Raw genomic sequence first — 22286 nt, 5'->3', positions numbered from 1 at the left:
CTACAGAGACACCCCCAATAAAGTGCTTGGAGGCTCAGGAGAGAGCTGAGCGAATTCGACCATATAATATACTGTATCTGCTTATGCTGACAGATGTATTAGACAGCCTGGAGAACAGCATAAAGATCCACAGTAAACACCGAACACTGGTCGGCAAGCCGAAATCTATTAGGGGTGTCGTCAACAATATAGGCACTCCGAATGACCAAATGTTATTTCTGAGATGTCAATGTAAATTGATGTGACATCCTCCATTTGTGCGCATAGATCAGCAAATGATCGACAATAAACGAGAAGAGGGGGTACAATCCTTGGGAAGCTGACAAAGATTGCAGAGCAGGCAGGTCTGGGGCAAAGCCAAGGTGGTGCCGTACCCCCCGTTGTCAAGGAAGTTTTAGGAAAGTGGAAGGAAAGAACGTAGCAGTTGACAAAAGTGGACTCCCGGTGGTAGTAGAGGGGAGGGGTGGCCTGCATACCCTAAATCGAAGGAGGCATCGTAAAAAAAGGGCATGGGCCGAATGAGCAGGCATGGGAGACAGATGACCAGCGTAACGACTCAAAAGGACAGTTTGCCGAATGGACAGCGGAGGTTCAGCAGTCTCAGCATAAAGGCTTTCCCTAGGGCCAGTGTAAAAAGCTTCCAACGCTAAATGCAACCCATGGTGGTGGCTATAGTCGAGATGCTGAAGATATGAAATGTGGGAATAATAGAAGGAAACATTCCACGCAGGAAAAATATACCTAAAAACAAAGATGATGTGACTTACCAAATGAAAGTGCTGGCAGGTCGACAGACACACAAACGAACACTAACATACACACAAAATTCAAGCTTTCGCAACAAATTGTTGCCTCATCAGGAAAGAGGGAAGGAGAGGGAAAGACGAAAGGATGTGGGTTTTAAGGGAGAGGGTAAGGAGTCATTCCAGTCCCGGGAGCGGAAAGACTTACCTTAGGGGGAAAAAAGGACGGGTATACACTCGCACACACACACACATATCCATCCACACATATACAGACACAAGCAGACATATGTAGTAGCTAGTAAGGCAGTCCCAGCTTGCCTTCTTGCTATCGTGGATGATGTGACAGCATTGTGCATGTAACTGCCTATAGCGGATACAATTTGCCAAAGTAGGATAGTGGCGGAAAACGCAAAGAGCACGTCTCCACTCTCATATTGCAGTACGTCATGCCTTGTTCCACCCAGGAACGGGGAGGCGCTGGGGCAATTCGGAGGTGCAAGGTATTGAACATTCCATGGCTGTACGAGTAACTTCTGTAACATGAGTGACCTCAGTGTCAGTACTAGGAAAATGGTGGTCATCTAATGTCACTAAAGAGGAGAAAAGTGTCCAATCGGCTTGGGAAAACTTCCAACATCTCGGGCACATAGATGGCAGTTGTGGCTGTAATCAGAGGACACAGGAAATAGTCACTCGAGTGTGTATCAGCAAGAGTGAACCATTCAAAGCGCCGAGCTAGCTGAACAGTACTGACCGAAAGGTCCAAATGAGAGAAATTTGTCGTGGAGGCAGACAAAAATGTAGGTTCCTCAGTGTTGAGGCATACATGATCTGCTTGGTGTAAGAGGTCAATCAATAGAGAGCCTCGCGGACAAGGATGTGGAGATCCCCAATGTGGGTGGTGGGCATTGAAGTTCCCAGCCAGCAAATAGGGGGGGCGCTGACCAAGAAGATGAAGAAGAAGAAGAAGATGAAGGAGATCAGCTCTTGCCATCGGTGTGGACAATGGAATGTATACAGTACAAAGAGAGAAGGTGTACCCAGAAAGGGAAAGAGAGACAGTGACAGCTTGGAAGGAACTGTAAGGGGATTGGGTGATAATGGACAATATCATGGAGAAGAATCGTAAGTCCCCCGTGTGCCCGAGTGCCATCAACAGAGGAGAGGTTGAACCGAACTGACTGAGTGAGGGGAAACAAAGCAATCGTGGGGATGCAGCTTAGTTTCCTGAAGATAGAAGACGATCTTAAGAGGATCGACAATTAATTCCTATTGGCTCGAATGCTGCGAATATTCCAATGAATAATTGACATGGGGTGGACAGGAAAGGGAAGAATCTTACCATGGTTGCTGTCAACTCAACGACCATTGAAAGCCGGCGGCCGACAGCCTAGAATGGCATTCACCCAAAGGGAGAACATCCTGATCCATAGGTTGTTCGGGGGCACCTCCTCTCACCAGCAATTGGCAGGTTGATCCGCCGCCAGCGGTGTGCCTCGGCGACAATGAAGACTGCCGAGGGCGGTTACCGCCAGGTGGCACAGTAGATGAGACACACTGTGGTGGAGAAGGAGAGGAACTTTGTTTCTTATGAGCCTTCTTGGAAAAAGGAAGTTTAGATGAGGGAGGAATCTGTGGTTGTGAAGTTGGGGTACGTAAAAAATCTTTGCGATTAGGCCCTTTTTTGGAAATCCAGGCGTCCGAGTTTGGGGCTTGTGATTTAGAAGGAGCAGGTGATAGTGGGGAGGTTAAACGGGCAATCTCTGCACTGGCCGATCTAACGACCATGGCACTGAAGGTGAGATCGCAAGTCTGCGTGGCTGCCTCCTTAGTAGGCAGAGGAGATGCAAGGACAGTACTATATTTACCTTCACTCGAATTTCCTGAATAATTCGTTTGTCTTTGAAAATGGGGCAATCTCTAGAGGAAGCAGCATGGTTGGCCACACAGTTGACGCAACAAGGGGATGGAGGTGGACGATCACCATCATGGGCATCCCAGCCACATCTAATGCATTTGACAAGATTGGAACATGACTGGCTGGTATGATTAAACCACCAACACAGATAGCAACGCGTAGGGTTGGGGATGTAAGGGCGAACTGAAATTATTTCAGATCCCAGTTTAATGTTCGATGGAAGTTGAACTCTGTCAAATGTCAAGAAGAGAGTATGGGTTGGTCCCAAGTCCTTGCCAACTCTCTTTCATGACTGTACAGCTGTTACGCCCTGGTCAGACAAGTAGTTTTAAATTTCCTCATTGGGCAATCCATCGAGTGAGCATGTATAAACCACCCTGTGTGATGAATTCAAAGTGCGGTGCGCTTCCACCCAGACAGGGAAGGTGTGTCGCAGTGGAGTTCACAGCAATTTTTGTGCCTGGAGGGCACTAATGTTTCTAACAACAAGGTGCCATTTCGTAATCGGGAACAAGACTTTACAGGACCTGCCATTGCATTGACACCTTTCTGAATAATGAAAGGACTGACTGTGGAGAAGTCTTGAACTTCGTCAGACCGAGAAACAACTAGGAACTGTGGCACTGATGGAAGAATTGTCTGTGGCTGAGACTCATCTAACTTTTGCATAATGCATACAGATAATTATTATCCCCCTCTGTCATTCTCATTCAATTTTGAAGGTATTTGATGATAAATCACTAGACTGCCTCTTTTTTATGCAAGCAGTTGCTGGACCTGTGAATATCCTTCATACCCCAAACAAATAGCGAACGATAAACAGTACCGTCACCATGATTCACCCGAACTGAAGAGAGTTGGGTCGAACAAAAAAATCCCGCACCATAATACTACATGAAATGTTGCATTATTTGGGGGTACTTCCTCGACAGGAAGGGCTTTGGCCCACCCGCGGCCCACACACCCTGCTTGTGTGAAGTTTGGCATGCTGTGGCCAGCCCTGATTTTTTTTTAGAACGAATTTAATTCTGTGACTTTTGTTTGTTTATTAAGCTTATATGCCCAAACTTCCCAATGTATAGAAATGGAGATCATGAACAGTCTAAAGGACAGTAGCCTTCAAGAATATGTAGTTAGGTGTATTGCAAAATAATACACCTGATACACAGGTACGGAAATATTACTGCTTGGTCACAGATTTAATGAAGGATGAACTGACATTTTAAGCAGGTGGTTGTTGATAATTAGCTCTTTATGTAAATGTAACTATTGTTTATCAGAGAAAAACTTAAAATATTACATTACTTCATCTTATTATCTATAATTCAATGCAAGCTAATTATATTATTACTTTTTTAAGTGTGTCTTTTAATTTAATTAAATTATTAACAAATGTAAGATACAACAAGAATAAATGACTATTCAGTAGTATCTATACTTTGAAATAAAATTCATTGCTGTCAGGGGTGGTTCGAGAACATTTTTACACAGAAAATGCTTATTATTTGGCACCCTCCCTCTCCCCTTTCTCCACTCTAAGACTTTTACTAGTGTCAGTTTTTGCTATCAAATGCAATACACATTACATACAAATCTTGCACTTAGGCATCCCTGGCACCTCACATGGCCACTACCTATTGTGAAATATCCTGTACGTAATTCTTACAGTTGTTGCCTCTGGTGCCCTTCTTAGCTTGGTGCCCCATGTGGTGACTTGCACCAATTTGTGCCTTAAAACGGCCCTGATTACTGTAGTCCAATGAACTCTGACAGGCTACCAGTAAAACGTATGAGAGACAATTATGAGCCACCATACATTTGGAAGAAAGTACACAGTCTAATTTAGTAACCATTCCCTTTCCCAGTCACCAGAAGTTAAGAGCAGAAGTTTTGATTTCATTCACAGAAATGTATACAATTAGAATAAGCTCTCATTGATTTGATTTACAAATGGGTCTCTAGCTACCACTGCTTTTGATCAGCACTGAATAGTAACTAATTTATTAGCAAACCGAAATAAATAGATAAATAACAGTGTGCCAGTTAATTACCTAACTACTTTTATTGTAAATCACATTCACACATAATGTTATGGCAAATATTTTATTTCTAAGGACAGATTTAAACAGTTTTCATAGCTGTATTCTTAGTTCATTTCCAAACCAATGTTAAGATTTACTAGAGATATTGCACGCCATTTCACTGTCAAAAGCAATATTGGTTACTGAAATAAACTGATGATGATGATGATGGATGTTGTAGAGGAAGAAAAATGACAGCCTTTTGGTCATAGAATAAGATGTTACGTTTTTTCACTAATGTGAAGCTAAACGGACGAGAAAAGCAGCAGCAGCATATGATTCTACATCTATTTAATTTGTGTTTCTTCCACAAAATTAGTGTGATATGAAGTATGAACAATCAGTTTGAGTTCAAATTGCTGAAAATAACAGTTATGAATATAATTTCAACTACCAATAAAAATAGAGAAAAACAATGATGCTTATTGTGCTTTAAAATGGTACTTACTGCTATCATGAATCTCTGTGGGGCAGGAGAAGCGGGATCCCCTGAATATGGGAAGCCCAGAGGTGTTAAAATTAAAAGAATAATAGCCACGAGAGATAGGCCTCCAAAAAGACCAAGTATCCTTGTTGGTCTTCTCACTAGTAGTATCAGTGGAGTCTATAATAGAAATACAAGGAAATATAGAATGTCTGTGTGTTAACTAATTGCTACTACAGATAAAAAAATAAATACATAACTATATTCCTCCACACCACCACCACCACCACCACCACCACCACCACCACCACCACCACCACCACCACCACCTCCACCTCCACCTCCTCCTCCTCCTCCTCCTAGCTGATGGCTTCATATTAATGTAGCAGGTACTCATAATTGTAATTCACAGAAGAAAAAACACTGATATTATGTACACAGAATTCACAACATTGAATAACCACAAACTGTAATGTTAAAAAATACAAACCTAATAGCAAACCTGAAACAACTAAGACAAGTACAGGACAATGAAAAAAAGAAAACAGACATTATGTAAACAAACTTGTTATAATTACAAGAGTCACTGTGTCATACTATAAAACAATACAAGACCAAAGAAATTTAAGAAGTTTTACATAATTCATGCATGTCATTCACTTTCTTTGTATAAACTGGGGAAGACCTATGAACACTACATGGTGGGATTTTGTACCTCCAGAGTAGTTCCTTAAATGTAGCAGATACAGGGTTGATCCATTCATTAAAAATAGATCCAAGTCTACACAAACAGTAACTTAGTTACTAGAAGAAACATTTCTTCATTTCAACATATTTGAGGAAATTTATCTACTACTTTCCTGTAGTGCATGCTCATAATAGAGTAGAAAATCAAGCTGTCTAAGGTAATGGAGAATGTAACAAACATAACAAAGGAATTAGGATACACATGCTGTTCAAAAACATTCCATATAAAATAGTCAAGAACTAAATCCCACTGTAAGAATTTCCTAATTTAATTTATTCAGTGTATAGTAAGAAAATTAATTTGAATGTGACCCTATGCAAAACCCTATTACAATAAACAATTAACCGTAACAATAGCTCTGAATAATTATATATGATAGAAACATGCATCAACTTGACTGTACGCAAAAAACACACACACACACACACACACACACACACACACACACACACACACACACACACACACACCGATCCCTCGTACAAACATGCACAAGTCCCTCGTACAAACATGCTCATGTCACTAAAGTCACTATGTAACAAATCAAATTGTTGAACAAAATGAAAGAAAAATTTAAGAACATTAAACTTGCAGTATAGCTACAAAATTTCATGATTAAGGCTTCTATAATGTGCATAACAGTCTTAATGATTGAAGGCCATTCCTTTCCTTTTTCCAACAAATTAATGAGAACCCTTATTGAGAATTTAATGTCGGCTATTAACACTAAGATTCGAATACCCATTTCATTATTAACAACTCCAGCTTAAAAGAAGACCAAAACAAGAGACTGTAAATACAGTGGCGAGAAAAAGCCCGTGAAGTGACCAACTGCATATAATTCAGTACTGTATGAGCTGTTGCTCTGAAGCATCGTTCTTATTTACAAAGGTGCTAACTACAGTTCTTGTCTACAATGATTTTAAAGAAATTTTCTTCTTAATTATGAACAAAAAGTAACTTGACATCTGCAAGATAAATAATATCAATAGTGATAAAATTACAAATCAGTGGAGGAAATAATGCAAGCAGAAGAGATATATCTGAACTTACTATAAAACTGAACAACAAAACAAACATTGCTGAAGTGATGCCAGCCAGAACAATTTCAGAATAGTTGCCTGAACCAGCACGTCCCATGATGGGTATGTACAGACCCATTGCACCAAGTATTAAATAAAAACACTGACAAAATGGTAGAAGGATGACACCAACATGCAGGACAAGCCACTTCCAGTCTGCAACAGAATGATTTACTGAGTTTCTAAATACCATTTTGTATAAAGGCACAGTTGCTTCATACTAGGTCTAAACATGCATAAAAGGAAATAATGATGCGCGCACACAAACAAAGAAACACTAGCTGTTTTTTTCAACAGCAATATAAATAACTATACACATGTTCTTCCATAGCTAACTACTTAAAAGGTACTCCTCATCAACTGGCTGATGCAGATATGCAATCTGCATTTCTTTTCTTCCACACACACACACACACACACACACACACACACACACACACACACACACACACACACACATAAAAAATAAATAAATAAATAAAAAACTATAGGTGGGTGGAGGTGGGGAGGAAATTTGGGAGTTACAAATGAAAGAGTGGGTGGGTACATAGCACCACAATGATTTGAAGAGCAGACGATTAAAAAAAAAATTAATAATAACTACAGTGAGAATACAGTACAACTCGAACAAATTAACTTCATTATCTTATTTTACTGTTTCATAAATAATATTTAGAGTAACTGTATGATTATATGTTCATTTTCTAAAAAATGACAAATCTTGTCAATGTTAATGAAATCAAATCACTGCACACTTATCACAAACTGATTATTAAACAATTATAGTTCAGAAGTAATGTACAACAGTCTATATTTATATATTCACCCAAAAAGTTTAGTTATGCTATCATGTTTTTTATTGTCATTAACATATCTTACACACCAGTGCTTTAATAAGGACTTAACTGGACAGAGCATAATGTGTGTAAAATTTTAAAGGTATGAACAAAGAGAAGTGTTTCAGCATGTATTTCTTCCTAAATGACTATGATTGTGGTGGAATGTTTTACAGAATGATGCTGGAGGACAAGAACTGTAATTTTTGAACGATCACCAAAACCACTCCTACTTAAATATGATTATTTAGTAACACACAAATTTACTTGGAAAAAGTGCATATATATAGGTACAGGTGTGTGTGTGTGTGTGTGTGTGTGTGTGTGTGTGTGTGTGTGTGTGTGTGTGTAGGAAAATATGAGTGTGCACAAACCACACACCAAGTTCTAATTCATTTATTCAGCTTTATTAAATTAGGTCTACAAGACTGCCACTTTACTTGAACCATGGACTACATTACATTTTAAGTTTTTCATTGTGATTAGTTCAAGTATATAATTCAATCTTGTGTAATTATGTCAATAATAAGAATGATGATGATGATGATGATGATAAACTAATGAGACATTGGTTGAAAAAAATCAATGATGATTGTCAGTTAAATGGGGGAGGGGAGGAGCAGAGGAGGGATGAATAAATTAAGGAGTGGGTTGCAAACAATGTGCTAATGTTTCATTCATATCTGCATGAGACTTCCAAGCATTAGTTTTTATTTACACAGCATTCAAACAGATTAGCTGTTACTGCTTAAAATCAGTTTGAAGATAAAGAACTAACCAGATGTTGAAAATAATAAAACATTTTACAGACCTGGTTTGTTGGGAGCAATGAAAGAACAAACATGAGAGAAAACCTTTACCCAACCTAATCAGGTACAAGTTACAACAAAACAAGATTTACGAGGGCAGTTCAATAAATAATGCAACACATTTTTTTCCTCGGCCAATTTTGGTTGAAGAAACCGGAAATTTCTTGTGGAATATTTTCAAACATTCCCGCTTCGTCTCGTATAGTTTCATTGACTTCCGACAGGTGGCAGCGCTGTACAGAGCTGTTAAAATGGCATCTGTAACGGATGTGCGTTGCAAACAACGGGCAGTGATCGAGTTTCTTTTGGCGGAAAACCAGGGCATCTCAGATATTCATAGGCGCTTGCAGAATGTCTATGGTGATCTGGCAGTGGACAAAAGCACGGTGAGTCGTTGGGCAAAGTGTGTGTCATCATCGCCGCAAGGTCAAGCAAGACTGTCTGATCTCCCGCGTGCGGGCCGGCCGTGCACAGCTGTGACTCCTGCAATGGCGGAGCGTGTGAACACACTCGTTCGAGATGATCGACGGATCACCATCAAACAACTCAGTGCTCAACTTGACATCTCTGTTGGTAGTGCTGTCACAATTGTTCACCAGTTGGGATATTCAAAGGTTTGTTCCCGCTGGGTCCCTCGTTGTCTAACCGAACACCATAAAGAGCAAAGGAGAACCATCTGTGCGGAATTGCTTGCTCGTCATGTGGCTGAGGGTGACAATTTCTGGTCAAAGATTGTTACAGGCGATGAAACATGGGTTCATCACTTCGAACCTGAAACAAAACGGCAATCAATGAGTGGCGCCACACCCACTCCCCTACCAAGAAAAAGTTTAAAGCCATACCCTCAGCCGGTAAAGTCATGGTTACAGTCTTCTGGGACGCTGAAGGGGTTATTCTGTTCGATGTCCTTCCCCATGGTCAAACGATCAACTCTGAAGTGTATTGTGCTACTCTTCAGAAATTGAAGAAACGACTTCAGCGTGTTCGTAGGCACAAAAATCTGAACGAACTTCTCCTTCTTCATGACAACACAAGACCTCACACAAGTCTTCGCACCTGAGAGGAGCTCACAAAACTTCAGTGGGCTGTTCTTCCTCATGCACCCTACAGCCCCGATCTTGCACCGTCAGATTTCCACATGTTTGGCCCAATGAAGGACGCAATCCGTGGGAGGCACTATGCAGATGATGATGAAGTTATTGATGCAGTACGACGTTGGCTCCGACATCGACCAGTGGAATGGTACCGTGCAGGCATACAGGCCCCCATTTCAAGGTGGCGTAAGGCCGCAGCATTGAATGGAGATTACGTTGAAAAATAGTGTTGTGTAGCTAAAAGATTGGGGAATAAGCTGGTGTATTTCAATGCTGAATAAAACAACCCCTGTTTCAGAAAAAAAATGTGTTGCATTACTTATTGAACTGCCCTCGTAACTTACACATTCATCTCTTTATTATTGGATAATGCAGGCAGATCACTTGGTAAAAAAAAAAAATTTTCTTCACAATCCCAGTTTCTCATCCCTTAATTTCATCTCATAAGTGTCCAGTCAGTATGTAAATGTGTCAATAACATGATAACAGCTTTAATTGTGTGTCTACAATATGTCATACAGTTGTCTTTCCATATCACTTTTGTTGTATCCCCACCTACCTCTATTCACAGATAGAAATGAGAATCTACACAAAGGATTTACTGGAAAACCAAGTCAGGAGTTGCCCGCGAAAGGAAAAGGTCCCGAGTTAAGAGTTTCAGTCCGGCACACAGTTTTAATCTGCCAGGAAGTTTCATATCAGCGCACACTCCGCGGTACAGTGAAAATTTCATTCTACAAGTCAGGAGTAGTTGCAAAATGGGGAGGGGATATGAAAAATTGGAAAATGCTTTCTGTGGGTTGTACCAATCTGACGAAACATATGAAGTACACGTTCCTGTGCAGGCTAGAAATGCTACTATCACTCTCAGACTTGTGCATTTGCGGTGGTAACTGGTGTGAAACAATTTTAACTGGCTATGTTGGTTAACATAAAATAAATTCTCTTGCACACAAACATTTTCTTTATGGACTGGAAAACAGACTGTTAGATTTCAGAGGAACACTTACCTCTCCAACGACGGTAGGTTATTCTCTGCAACAGACTCACAATACATGGAAAAAATGTCCACATCCAGGCAACAAAACCACTGCGCACTGATAGCAAAGTACAGAATGTGAGTATTAAGGTCCATGCAATTTGATAACCATCACAATACAGTTGGAAAACGGTCCATGGGGAGGAGAACACCTGAAACAATAGCTTTCTGTTGAGGGCTGCAGCAGGTGAGAGCTGTTTGTTTCGCAAACATGGACTTGAAATAACCTTTATCTTACTGTTTTATTACATTACTGAATGAGACTTAAACATATCTAAAATTCTGTTTTTAAGACAGTGACAGAATTTGCCATTCAATATTTCTTTTATTACTCATTGCCTTGGAAGCAAATAAAAGCCATCAAAGCTATTGCCATTTCCATGCAAAAGAGACTTCTTTACAGTGTCAATTTGTCCATACAAGCAACTGAAAGCTCTATTAATCTAAATCCTGTTTCTTATGTTAGGTAATACGAAACCAGCTAAGTAGATGAATCTCGAATAACCTTAAACATAGGATGCCTCCTTTCAGACATATTTAGAAAATAATGGCTACTCACAAATTATGCCAGCTAGGATTATAATCAAAAGACATGAAGATGACTTACTGTTATTTGGAATAAAATGGGGTAATGAGAGTTAAATCTGCATATGTGTAAGACTCATTTCTATTCTTCAGCATGTACTTCAAAGAACAAAAATAAGCATATTTCAACCAAACTGAGCGTTAATGGGTAATGTGCAGGTTGGGGTATATAAAGAAAATCCCATGTCCCAAATGAGATTCCAGTTCTTATTTAACATTTGCTGGCACTGTGAATGCTTATGTTCCACATCAGAAGAAAGTTAGCAGTATTTGGTATGAATATGATCTGCCATGGAAAAGTAACTGTACAGTATCAAAGTCCCCAGGCAAAATATTTTTCACACTTTCCAGTCTTTCCGAAGAACTTTATGCGTCACCATTCACACAGCCACTTTCCTCAAGAATCAAAACGATGTTAACTGTATTCCATTATTGCAAGTATTGGTCCAGTAAATTCACATACAATAACTTACGTGTCTTGTTACTGACAATTGCAAGTTGTGAATAGCTGACAGTCTTACTTGTCTCATTGAGTGGTTTCTGGTTTACAATTCTATCATCAGACAGCAGCTGAAAATCATTATCTAAGATTACACATTTTTTTGCAGAGCAATTCAAAATGAATAAATACTGAAGTACAATCACAGCTTCCATGTTTCATTTATTCCTGAAGTGCTCTGTCAGGTACCATTTTTTGTATTAAATCTTTTCTTTAAAATTAGATGCCATTTTCATAAGGTCTGTCAGTTGGAGCCTGTTTCACAATGGCTAAATTAGCATGTACCATAGTAACAGTTTTCTACTGTTAAGATACTGCCTCTCTGAAATTACCTTTTAATTTTATTTGATTTTCACTAGTCAGTACCATAGTCCGTCAGGGAAAAGTTTAGCTCTCAAAATAAGAGCACAAAAAATGTAAATTACTTTAATATCTCTACATGTCTGTCTGTCACCCCCCCCCCCCCCCCCCTTTCCATCGCAACAACTTTTTCCTCCACTTTGTCATCCCCAGATCCATACAATTTTAATGAACTGTTTGACTGAAGAGAATGGATCTGCACACTACTTCAGATAATTCTACAGATATGGATATTTTTCAGCACTGTGTCTCATATCTAAAGCAAGTGATATTTTGTGTCTGAAAATCTGTTTTTGTACCTGTAGTTGCTTAATACTTACCACTATATACTCTGTTTCCATTTTATGGGCAACAGAATATATTTTGTTACACTTTTCTCTGCCATTTATCCATGGAGATTAAATTTAGAATCTACAGAACAGGTAATTTTATATAATTTTTATAGTGCTCCTGTTAGATACAGTCTTGTTTAAGCATTCTTTTGTGGTAGTAAGGACAAAAATTGACTTTGTACCATGTACACTGTAACTGTAGTCTTCGCTGACAAAATTCCCTTGGTTCCTATACTACAGATTTACTTTCAGCACATCATATTTATTTATTTATTTATTTTAAATGAGAACTCTGAATCGAAATCATGGTTCAAATTTTGTGTGTAATTAAAGAACATTTAAGCTTACCTTTCTCTGAATATGGCTAAGGCCAAGGATAAAAGCCATTGGCACAGCAAGTGCAGGGCTTATGTACAAGAAAAAAATCCACACTGGCCTAGCATACCAGCTCATAGTACATCCTATTGAAGTAAGAATAACAGCTATTGTTATACATGCCAAAATTCCTAATAGCCATGAACATATAGCAGACACTGCAGTCATACAAAGATGTCTCCAGTACACATTTTTCTTCACATCTGTAACAGTAATTACAAAATTAGCTTAATTTAGTTATGTTGTTTCTCTTCAGAAACAGTCATCAATTTTTTATACATCTCACATAATTTGATTTTCAATCTCTTATACATTTAATACTTTGATTTTTTAATCTCATATATTTAGAGTAACTAAAACAAATCTTAGGTTCAGAAAGCAGTAATATCCTTTCCGTTTGATAAAGTTATGGCACATTTTTTGCCATAGTGAAATTACTACTAACATTACTGACATTTGACACTGATTAATTTATGTAGTAATTCAGCTCATTTCACAATATAATTTAAAATATATAAACAAAGATTTTTGAGAACTCTAAATTTTGTAATTTTGAATATTTAACAAAAATCTAGTCAATGGGCTTAGGTAACTGAACAACAAATTGAACAACAAAGAGCACTTCCGAACTATCATTTTAAGATTTTACTGGAGGAAAAACACATTGATGAAGATTCATTCATTACAGCAATTTTGTGGCTGAATGCCATTTAATAAATGTGAAAACATTTTTAGAAAATGTTATGTGAATATCCTTCTTACCATGATCAGTGGCAGCTATCATATTCTGCTTCACAGTATAAACTGAAAAAGCAACTGCAATAATGTTCATGAATCTGTTCAACAATTGAGACCACCGCACAATGAATGCTCCCAGGAAGTCAAAGAATATTAAGTTTCCTTTACTGTGTAGTTCTGCCTCAACAATTTCCTGGCTGTTTATCATATTGAGAGTAAGAGCCAGAATATTGTCACCTGTTCTCTGCAGAGTACCCAATGGAATTTGTTCCACATTGTCATATTTAGTATGGTAAACATAGCCATTTGTTGACCATGCGAAGTCGAGACCTACAAAACAACCAAACTTATTTTGTCAGTTCATCAGATCATTGCCAACAGTCAAATTTAATGCTGTAATTTGTGTTACCTGGAATGTGCCCAAAATCCCTGAAAATTCTGAAGTCCGTATCACCAGGAATAATACCACTTTGAAATATTTCTTGTGCCAGTGATGAAGCATATGGATATGGAACAGATTCAGAGTACTTCTGTTGAGGAAGATAGGTCTTGTGAGTGCCAAACGTCACTACAAATGACACTGAGAAACAAATAATGGTGCATTCAAATGACATGCAGCAAATGTTAAAGATAACAACATGTAATTTTCATACATTAATATTAACTTCAGTTATTGTACTCATTCTTTTTTTACAGTATTATTTTCTAAGAAGGGCTGCAGGACAGTTGATGGTATGGCAAATTCTAAGAAATTATGACTGCTGCTTGAAATTTCCTTTCAAATAAATGTGTTATTTCACATTTTACTGTTTTGTCAACATCTTGCACACATGAAGGTCTGCAGCAGAATCTGACATTACAGAACTGAGATTTTTATTACTAAGACATGTGGGTTACGAAAATCCTAAGGAATGTATAATATTACAATTATTATACCTGCATTAGCCATGGATTATTTGGGCCTGCTTGAAAGAGAACCTCCCTGCCTCCAGCACCACATGCTTCAAGATTTATGAAAGCTCGGACCTCTTTTGCCCATTTATGTTTGGTGATGAAACCATGTGAAGCCTATAAACAAGGATGTTATCAAGTTAATATGAATTCAGTAAAGAATAATCTGTTTGTAATTCTTCTTATTTGTAGGAGGATATATTTAATCAATGTAACAAATAAGCATCTAAAAATTTATCGATAGCAAGTCAAGAATATTCTCTTAAGACAGTTATGATATATGCTGTACACACCTCCTGCATATAGAGTCATACATGTTGAAGTCATAGTAGGACAAGCGATTTTAAAGACAATCATAATATAACGGCTTCTAGTTTATAATAGTACTGATTCCATCCACTCAAATTCAGCCATTAACTGTAGACTAATCAATACATTCATAACTGTCTCCTGAACATCAATAAAAAGTATTACAAAATCACACAATGGGAAATCCAGGATGGGATGTAACAAGTGTTTCGGTGTGTAACAAGTGAGAGTGTGGTTTCAGTTGCCCGAGGCTGCAGTTGTGTGTGAGAGTTGCGTTTGCAAATTTCTCTTATCCAAGTATTAAACCCATATCACAATCAACAACCTGTTTTTTTTTTTTTTTTTTTTTTTTTTTTACAAGGAGCTGTGCAGAAATATTGTAATTATGATTACCATCAACATTCTGTTACTTACGATATCTCAAAAAGCTATGTAGCTTGTGTTATACAAGGCAAGTCAAAGTCTTTGCCCCTATTTTTTACTAGCCAAATTAAGGTATATACAGGTAATGACAAATATACATCCTATTCTACGATCTTTACACAATTTTTCTACATATTCTCCAGAATGGTTCATTCGACTATCCCACTGCAGCATTACATTTGAGATGTCCCTGTGGTAGAATTCATCTGGCTGAATATGGAACCACTGTCAGACTGCTCTCTTGACTTCATCATTACTTATGAATCACTGTCCTGCCAGGAATTCTTTCAGCAGTCTGAAAAAGTGGGAATCACCAGGGGGGGCGAGGTCTGGACTGTATGGTGGGTGGTCCAGAATCTCACAGTGAAATGCTTGGTGCTTTTTGGCAGTTCTGATTGCCACATGTGGTCTTGCATCATTGTGGAGCAGAATCCTGTTGTTCATATCGAGAATCCTCCATTGCCTTTGCCAGATGGCAGCCCTCAGACGTGACAGCGTGGAACAATAACCGTCAGCATTGATGGTTACACCTTGTGGCATGAAATCCAGCAGGAGTGATCCATGCAATCCCAGAAAGGCGTTAACATATTTTCCCAACAGAATTTTTTTGTCACAGGAGAACCCAGATGTTTCCACACCTCGCTGCTTGGATTCCGACATGGAATGCAATATCCACATTTCATCTCCAGTAACAGTGCAGGTCAGGAAACCCTCACCCTTCTTTAAATCCAGTCCAGATGATTCAGTGAAGACATCATTAGTTTGCCTTTCATCATATCACCCCACTCCTTGGGCACCCACCATCATGAAACCTTCCAGTACCATAAACAGCTGTGAATGAAGTTATAAGCATTCCCATACAATATGCCAACCTCCTGGGAAATGGCCATGACGTGCACATCCTGATCTACTTTCACCATTGCATCCACAGAGAAATGTTGTCAGTCAGCGATGAATGTTGCCTCCCAAACTGCTCAATGTCATGCAAGACTTCACAGCCTTTGTCAAACTCACAACACCATATGTGGGCTGCATTTTCCAATAGATCTCAATGGGCATTCTTCCCTTGCTCCATAGAAAACACATCACACTTGTTGCTCTAACGCCATGGACATGTGAAGTACAACTGCAATCTTTAACAATTGACAGCAGCTGTGTTTGACTTTCTCTCTGTTTACACTGCATGTTTGGCAAGTAGACTTCCTGTCCAGCAGTATGGGGATGAGACTACTATGTATGGTTGACATTTTCCTCAACAGATAGAGAACAGAGTTTGCTAACTTTGTTGGCTCCTTAATTGCAACGGCCGGACACCTGGTACTAGAGGAAATGAACTGTTTATCACAATATTTAGTACAGACACAAAATATTTAATAACTTTAGAGCATAACAATGGCATGTACAGCACTGTAAGAAATTTGACAACTATGTCTAACAGTGGTTTCACAACAGAAATATTAAGACCACTAGTTATAAATAGAGTTTACATCCTCAGATGCAGAAGATAAAGCAATGGTAGATGTGGCACTGGGAGTGGTGGTGATGGTGTGTTTAATACCAAATCTTTAATTCCTTGGGTGAAATCTAGGTTTATCTCTCAGTCTAACTCTCATTTTCATTTCTGTCAATGTACTCATTATACCCGCCAGGTTCAACATTTATGACTATATGTCAATGATATCGTTTTATGTTGCAGCATTTCATTGGCTTTTACAATCTAAACTATTTGGTTCTATGACAGTGAATTAAGCTGATGATTATTTACATCACATTTACTTGCACTCAATGTTCAGGTTTTGGGGGATTCTATACTGCAAATCCGTATGAACAACACAAAAAATTTTAAACATGGCTTAATATATCTAAAAACAAAGATGATGTGACTTACCAAACTAAAGCGCTGGCACGTCGATAGACACACAAACAAACACAAACATACACACAAAATTCTAGCTTTCGCAACCAACGGTTGCTTCGTCAGGAAAGAGGGAAGGAGAGGGAAAGACGAAAGGATTTGGGTTTTAAGGGAGAGGGTAAGGAGTCATTCCAATCCCGGGAGCGGAAAGACTTACCTTAGGGGGAAAAAAGGACGGGGGCACACACACACACACACACACACACACACACACACACACACACACACACACACACACACACACACACACACACACACACACACAGGCCTCTGTATATGTGTGTGTGTGGGGGGGGGTGGGGGGGGGGAGGGGCGTGCACGCGCGCGCGCGCGAGCGAGCGAGTGTATACCCATCCTTTTTTTCCCCCTAAGGTAAGTCTTTCCGCTCCCGGGATTGGAATGACTCCTTACCCTCTCCCTTAAAACCCAAATCCTTTCGTCTTTCCCTCTCCTTCCCTCTTTCCTGACGAAGAATTCTAAAGCTAGAATTGTGTGTGGATGTTTGTGTGTCTATCAACGTGCCAGCACTTTCGTTTGGTAAGTCACATCATCTTTGTTTTTAGATATATTTTTCCCACGTGGAATGTTTCCCTCTATTATATTCATAAACATGACTTAATATAGACTGTTAGAGTAACAGTAATTTCGTTTTCAAAGCAGTGGGTTCTGTGCTACTTTCTATATGCCTCCTGGAGGAAAGTGCTGGTCAGAAAATTATCTTATAATTTGATACCATTAATTTTTAATTATCCTTCAGAAATAGTCTGCAAAAGATGCTGTACTCAGTTAACTGAGATCGTGACATTACATAATCTGAAATATTGTAGTACCATCTTGGACCACAACATGTGACAAATGACTTTTCTCATTTATGTTACTGTTTATTCAGGACGCCACAACTAAACAATTATCTTATCATCAGATCAGCCAGTACTGCACTGCATTTGCCTTTGTGTAATTAAATTGCTAATGACAGATTTATAGCCAATGTATGGTCTTTTAGTATTTGCAGATTCATAATGCCAACAAGGTTGTATGAGACTAAAGAATGTGAATGAATACTAAATTTAAGGGAAAGTAGTTTAAATGTTCTTCCAGATGAGGAGGTGCAATGGAGCAAGGCAACTGAAGGAGGGGTGAGGTAAAAAAAAGATTTTTTTTTTTTGAAGATATAGCAGTAGATCACAACAAAGGATCGTGTTAGATGATTTTTTTTTTAATGAGTCTAGTTACATTTCAATGTGTGTCTTATTCAGTTTGAATTAGTATCTCTTATTGACTTTTCATATTTAACTTCTAACTTTAAGTGCAGCACAAAATACAGGTACTGCTACAAATATTGTTAATAATCATATTAGACATGAATACCTCCATAAGATTTTCTTCACCACCATTAAACAGTAAAATTAAATTATTATTCAGAGGTTCATCTCTCTGTGTTATTACTCTAAATATTTCCAGCATTACAGCACAGCTAGCTCCATCATCACTGGCTCCTGTTAAAAATCAAAATAATACAATTTTAGTCTTAATAGTTCAAAAATGTCAATCTTCAACAATTTATGTTCGAGCATTTTATAGTATTAAAAAACTACATACTCCTACAGCAAATTTGTAAAAAGAAATAGTTTATCAAGCTGGAAATTAGCTATAACTGAAACATTTGCCAGCCTATGATGATGATTGGAGGAGTAGGAAATAAATAGATATGATAGATTGAACCAAAGTTATCTGAGAATTAGTATTCAATGTAATCCATTCACACCTCATCTCAAGATGAATTGCAATCTTTTATTCTGTAGTTGAAAATTTGTTTTAGTCTTAGTAGGCATGCAGAAAGAGGAAGGTGTGTACAACAGATCTCTATTAATGTTGTCTACAAGGTATTAATATGCAACATGAACAACGACGATCCAACCACACTTCCCTGGGGCACATCTGACATTACTTTTACATCTGTCTATGACTCTTTAATCAAGATAACATACTGTCAGCAGCACATGTAACAACAGTCTTTTATATTTTCACCTGTCAGAGAGCAGAGTCCGAAAAGAAATATCTTAAGTATACCAGGTTGAAGCAATGAATAAGGAAAGTATAAAAAAATTACTTACTCATTAATACTCCCTTCAAACAATGGTACAGAAAAGATGGTTGACTGGATTTAAGAGGGAGATCAAAAGTCACTGGACAAATATGCTTATTTGCCTCCACAGGCACTAGGAATGGACAGAATCATTTCCTCCATCTAAAGGCTGTACTACTATGGCATGCAATATGAGAGTTGTTTCTTGCAAAAGGAAAAAAAAAAAAAAAAAAAAAAAAATGTTGTAGAATCTCTTTGCGTACTGCAGCTGTTTCAATTGGCATGGGTAAATAAAACTAACGAGAAATACAAGAAGTGCCAAGAATCAGGTCAGAGAGATGCTGGCTGGGCATGGTTACATCAGGTGCTTCCTGCTGGTACTGCTGTTAGTGTCACCACAGTGTTTGGGAAGTTGCCACGTACTTGAGCCCAATAGCAAAACCAGAGCCACTATATCACTGATGCAGCAGAAAGACAGACACACACACACACACACACACACACACACACACACACACACACACACACACACACTACTGTGGTGTTGGTGACCAAATTGCTACATGGTGTCGTGGCTCTGTTGTGACTTATTTGATGGTAAACAATGCCTTGGCAAAACTGAGATGAGCCAAGCCCATATAAATATTTCACATTTTAGACAGGCAACACTTCATTTGAAAGTCTCTAGCTGAAAGGGGAAGTCTATGCCAGTCTATGATTGAATTTGGACCAGAGAGCTGCCACTGCCAGAATGTCTCTACTAGCTGTGGGCCTGCCATCAGTACCAAGTCTGAATGCTGCTGACCTGGCATCATCCAACCAGTGGACCACCTGATGGATAACTTGCAAACACTGTTGGTCATCCATTCTAGTGAACCACCAATCAAGCCTGGTTCACCCAGATGCCCAACCGTCACCACCTGTGTGGGTAGAAACTGTTTTTGTTCATTCCCCTATCTGAGCAAATGTTGCTGCTCTCCTCTACCACCTGTGTTGACACATGCCACTGCTGTCTGCACTGTAGTCCACCATTTGGCACTGCATGCCCCAGTGCATCTAGCACTGAGTTGTGCATCAGCACCTGATGTTGCTGCCACTTTCACTGGCTGCCACACATGGCCTGACTTAGTATCACCAGAGTGCTACCCACACAGCTTTGCCTGCCTCCAGCTGGTCGTGACAGCAGGTCATTGCTGAGTGAGCATGCTTCACCAGCTGTTTCACCCATGTCCCACGGGGCAGTGGCCACTGCCTAGTACCTCCATGACTAGTGCACGTATGCTTGGAATAAAACAATTATTTGTGAATGCTCTTTCTGTGACAGGATGATGTGCAGCCACCTGGCAGCAACCCAACCCAACCCACTACACCACATCAATGCAACCATGCCCAGGGTGTTGGACTGTAGGCCTCCTGACCACTAGCAGTCCGGCTCCATCACCCACCATAGATATCATCCACCCCCTGCCTCAACATGTGGTGTCAAATCCACAGCTGTCACATCTGCAGTTGAATCCAGGGACACATCTAGCCATAGCTTGAAATATTGGTAACACAATGGGGGTGAGTGGATGGACTGCTTTTCCCTTTTGTGTCTTATGTGCAAGGCACATGATACGAAACAGAACTACCAGAGAAGCTTGAGGGTGGAGTTTAAAAGCCTGAAGAACCTGCCAATCTGTCACAGCTCCTTGGGAACACTAGCGAGGATAATGCTGGTATGTGTCTGGTGAGATGCACACAGCAGAACATGTTAGGCCACTGTGCACTGTGCTCCGAGTCAATACCAATGAAGTGTCACATATGCCATTGTTACAGCCATCTTACTGAACAGTGTACTGAGTCATGATGGCTCATGATTAGACGTAAGGAGTAGTAGTAGTGCAATATTATTATTATAGTTGCCTCTATTGGTGGTGTCTTTCTATGTTCTTTGTTTTCTCTTCCTGTGTTGTGATATGGTGGGTACAGGTCCTACTGAGTCAAGATTCAGAGGTTCTACAGTGTCAGGAGTCAGACACAGTATGTTACAGGGCAAAAAGTAATTACATTTTTGGCGACTTAAGTAGCTCAGTTAAGAAAAGACAACACAGATGCATAGGGAGCTAGATGCTAGGGAGAAGATTTAATATTCCCACCACTGGAAGATACTGATAAAGGATCAGAGGCATACAGATAGTATTTGTTCAGCATCACCAGACGCACAATCACAGGGTCACATGGGCTGACCCAATAGCAGCACAGAGCTTTGCTAGTGGACCTCTGTCAGTCTTGTTTAGCATGCCACATTAGCTTCATTAAATCTTTCCTAACTGCTATTCAAACATCAACCCTGCTTTGGACACTGACTTTCTCACTTATGCCCTTTGAGTTTATGCAGTACTCTGTTCATGACTGTCTATGCTTTGTTCCCAGTTTTTGTATTTGTGCTATGTGTAGGTACTTTAGTAGATAGGTCCCTGACCATTTTAACTGCTCCTTTGCTGGAGTCAGTTGTCACCAGATCGGTTATGCCTGTGTCAGGCTAGACAACAGAGGATGTGTTGGTATTTGTAAATGACCTAGAGGCAGCCCCAAGGCTTTGTTTCTGGACAGGTGAACAGTCATTACAGATGACCAAATTGCACTTAATGGGAGAAGGAAAGACTTACTGGTGTATCACAAGGACTTATGAAATGTACTTGCAATCAAGCGGCTTAAGGAATGTCTTTTGCAGTGGCACATGAAGCAAAATAGCTCTAGATCCTTTTATAAACAGCTGAATGGGGTGGTGCAGGGGTGAATCAAATCAGTAGGAAGTTGTGTTCACATAATATGAAAGAATTATGCGAATACCAACAAGTTAATATGAGATCATGAAGCAAACAAAGACATTCTCCAAGAAGTGTAGCATATAGTGTTGGACGCTTTCCTAAGAGGACTGCCATCTGATATGC

At 39.3% G+C, this 22286-nt stretch overlaps 1 protein-coding gene across 2 annotated transcripts in view; it reads right to left on the bottom strand.

The window, feature by feature from the left end:
* The window catches only part of LOC126187590 (endoplasmic reticulum metallopeptidase 1-like), a 303753-nt gene that overhangs the window by 27425 nt on the left and 254042 nt on the right, over window positions 1-22286 (bottom strand). For both annotated transcript variants that reach the window (XM_049928772.1, XM_049928773.1), the window contains 8 exons: window positions 18633-18760; window positions 14603-14734; window positions 14076-14196; window positions 13691-13996; window positions 12902-13131; window positions 10749-10929; window positions 6971-7155; window positions 5194-5349 (listed from right to left, as the gene is read on the bottom strand). In XM_049928772.1, coding sequence (XP_049784729.1) covers window positions 5194-5349; window positions 6971-7155; window positions 10749-10929; window positions 12902-13131; window positions 13691-13996; window positions 14076-14196; window positions 14603-14734; window positions 18633-18760 — 1439 coding nt within the window. The remainder of the gene's footprint in view (window positions 1-5193; window positions 5350-6970; window positions 7156-10748; window positions 10930-12901; window positions 13132-13690; window positions 13997-14075; window positions 14197-14602; window positions 14735-18632; window positions 18761-22286) is intronic.

This window comes from Schistocerca cancellata, chromosome 5 (assembly GCF_023864275.1).
Source record: "Schistocerca cancellata isolate TAMUIC-IGC-003103 chromosome 5, iqSchCanc2.1, whole genome shotgun sequence".
Taxonomy (NCBI): domain Eukaryota; kingdom Metazoa; phylum Arthropoda; class Insecta; order Orthoptera; family Acrididae; genus Schistocerca; species Schistocerca cancellata.
The sequence above is the reverse complement of the archived record's forward strand: the minus strand, read 5'-3'. Positions and strand labels throughout refer to the sequence as shown.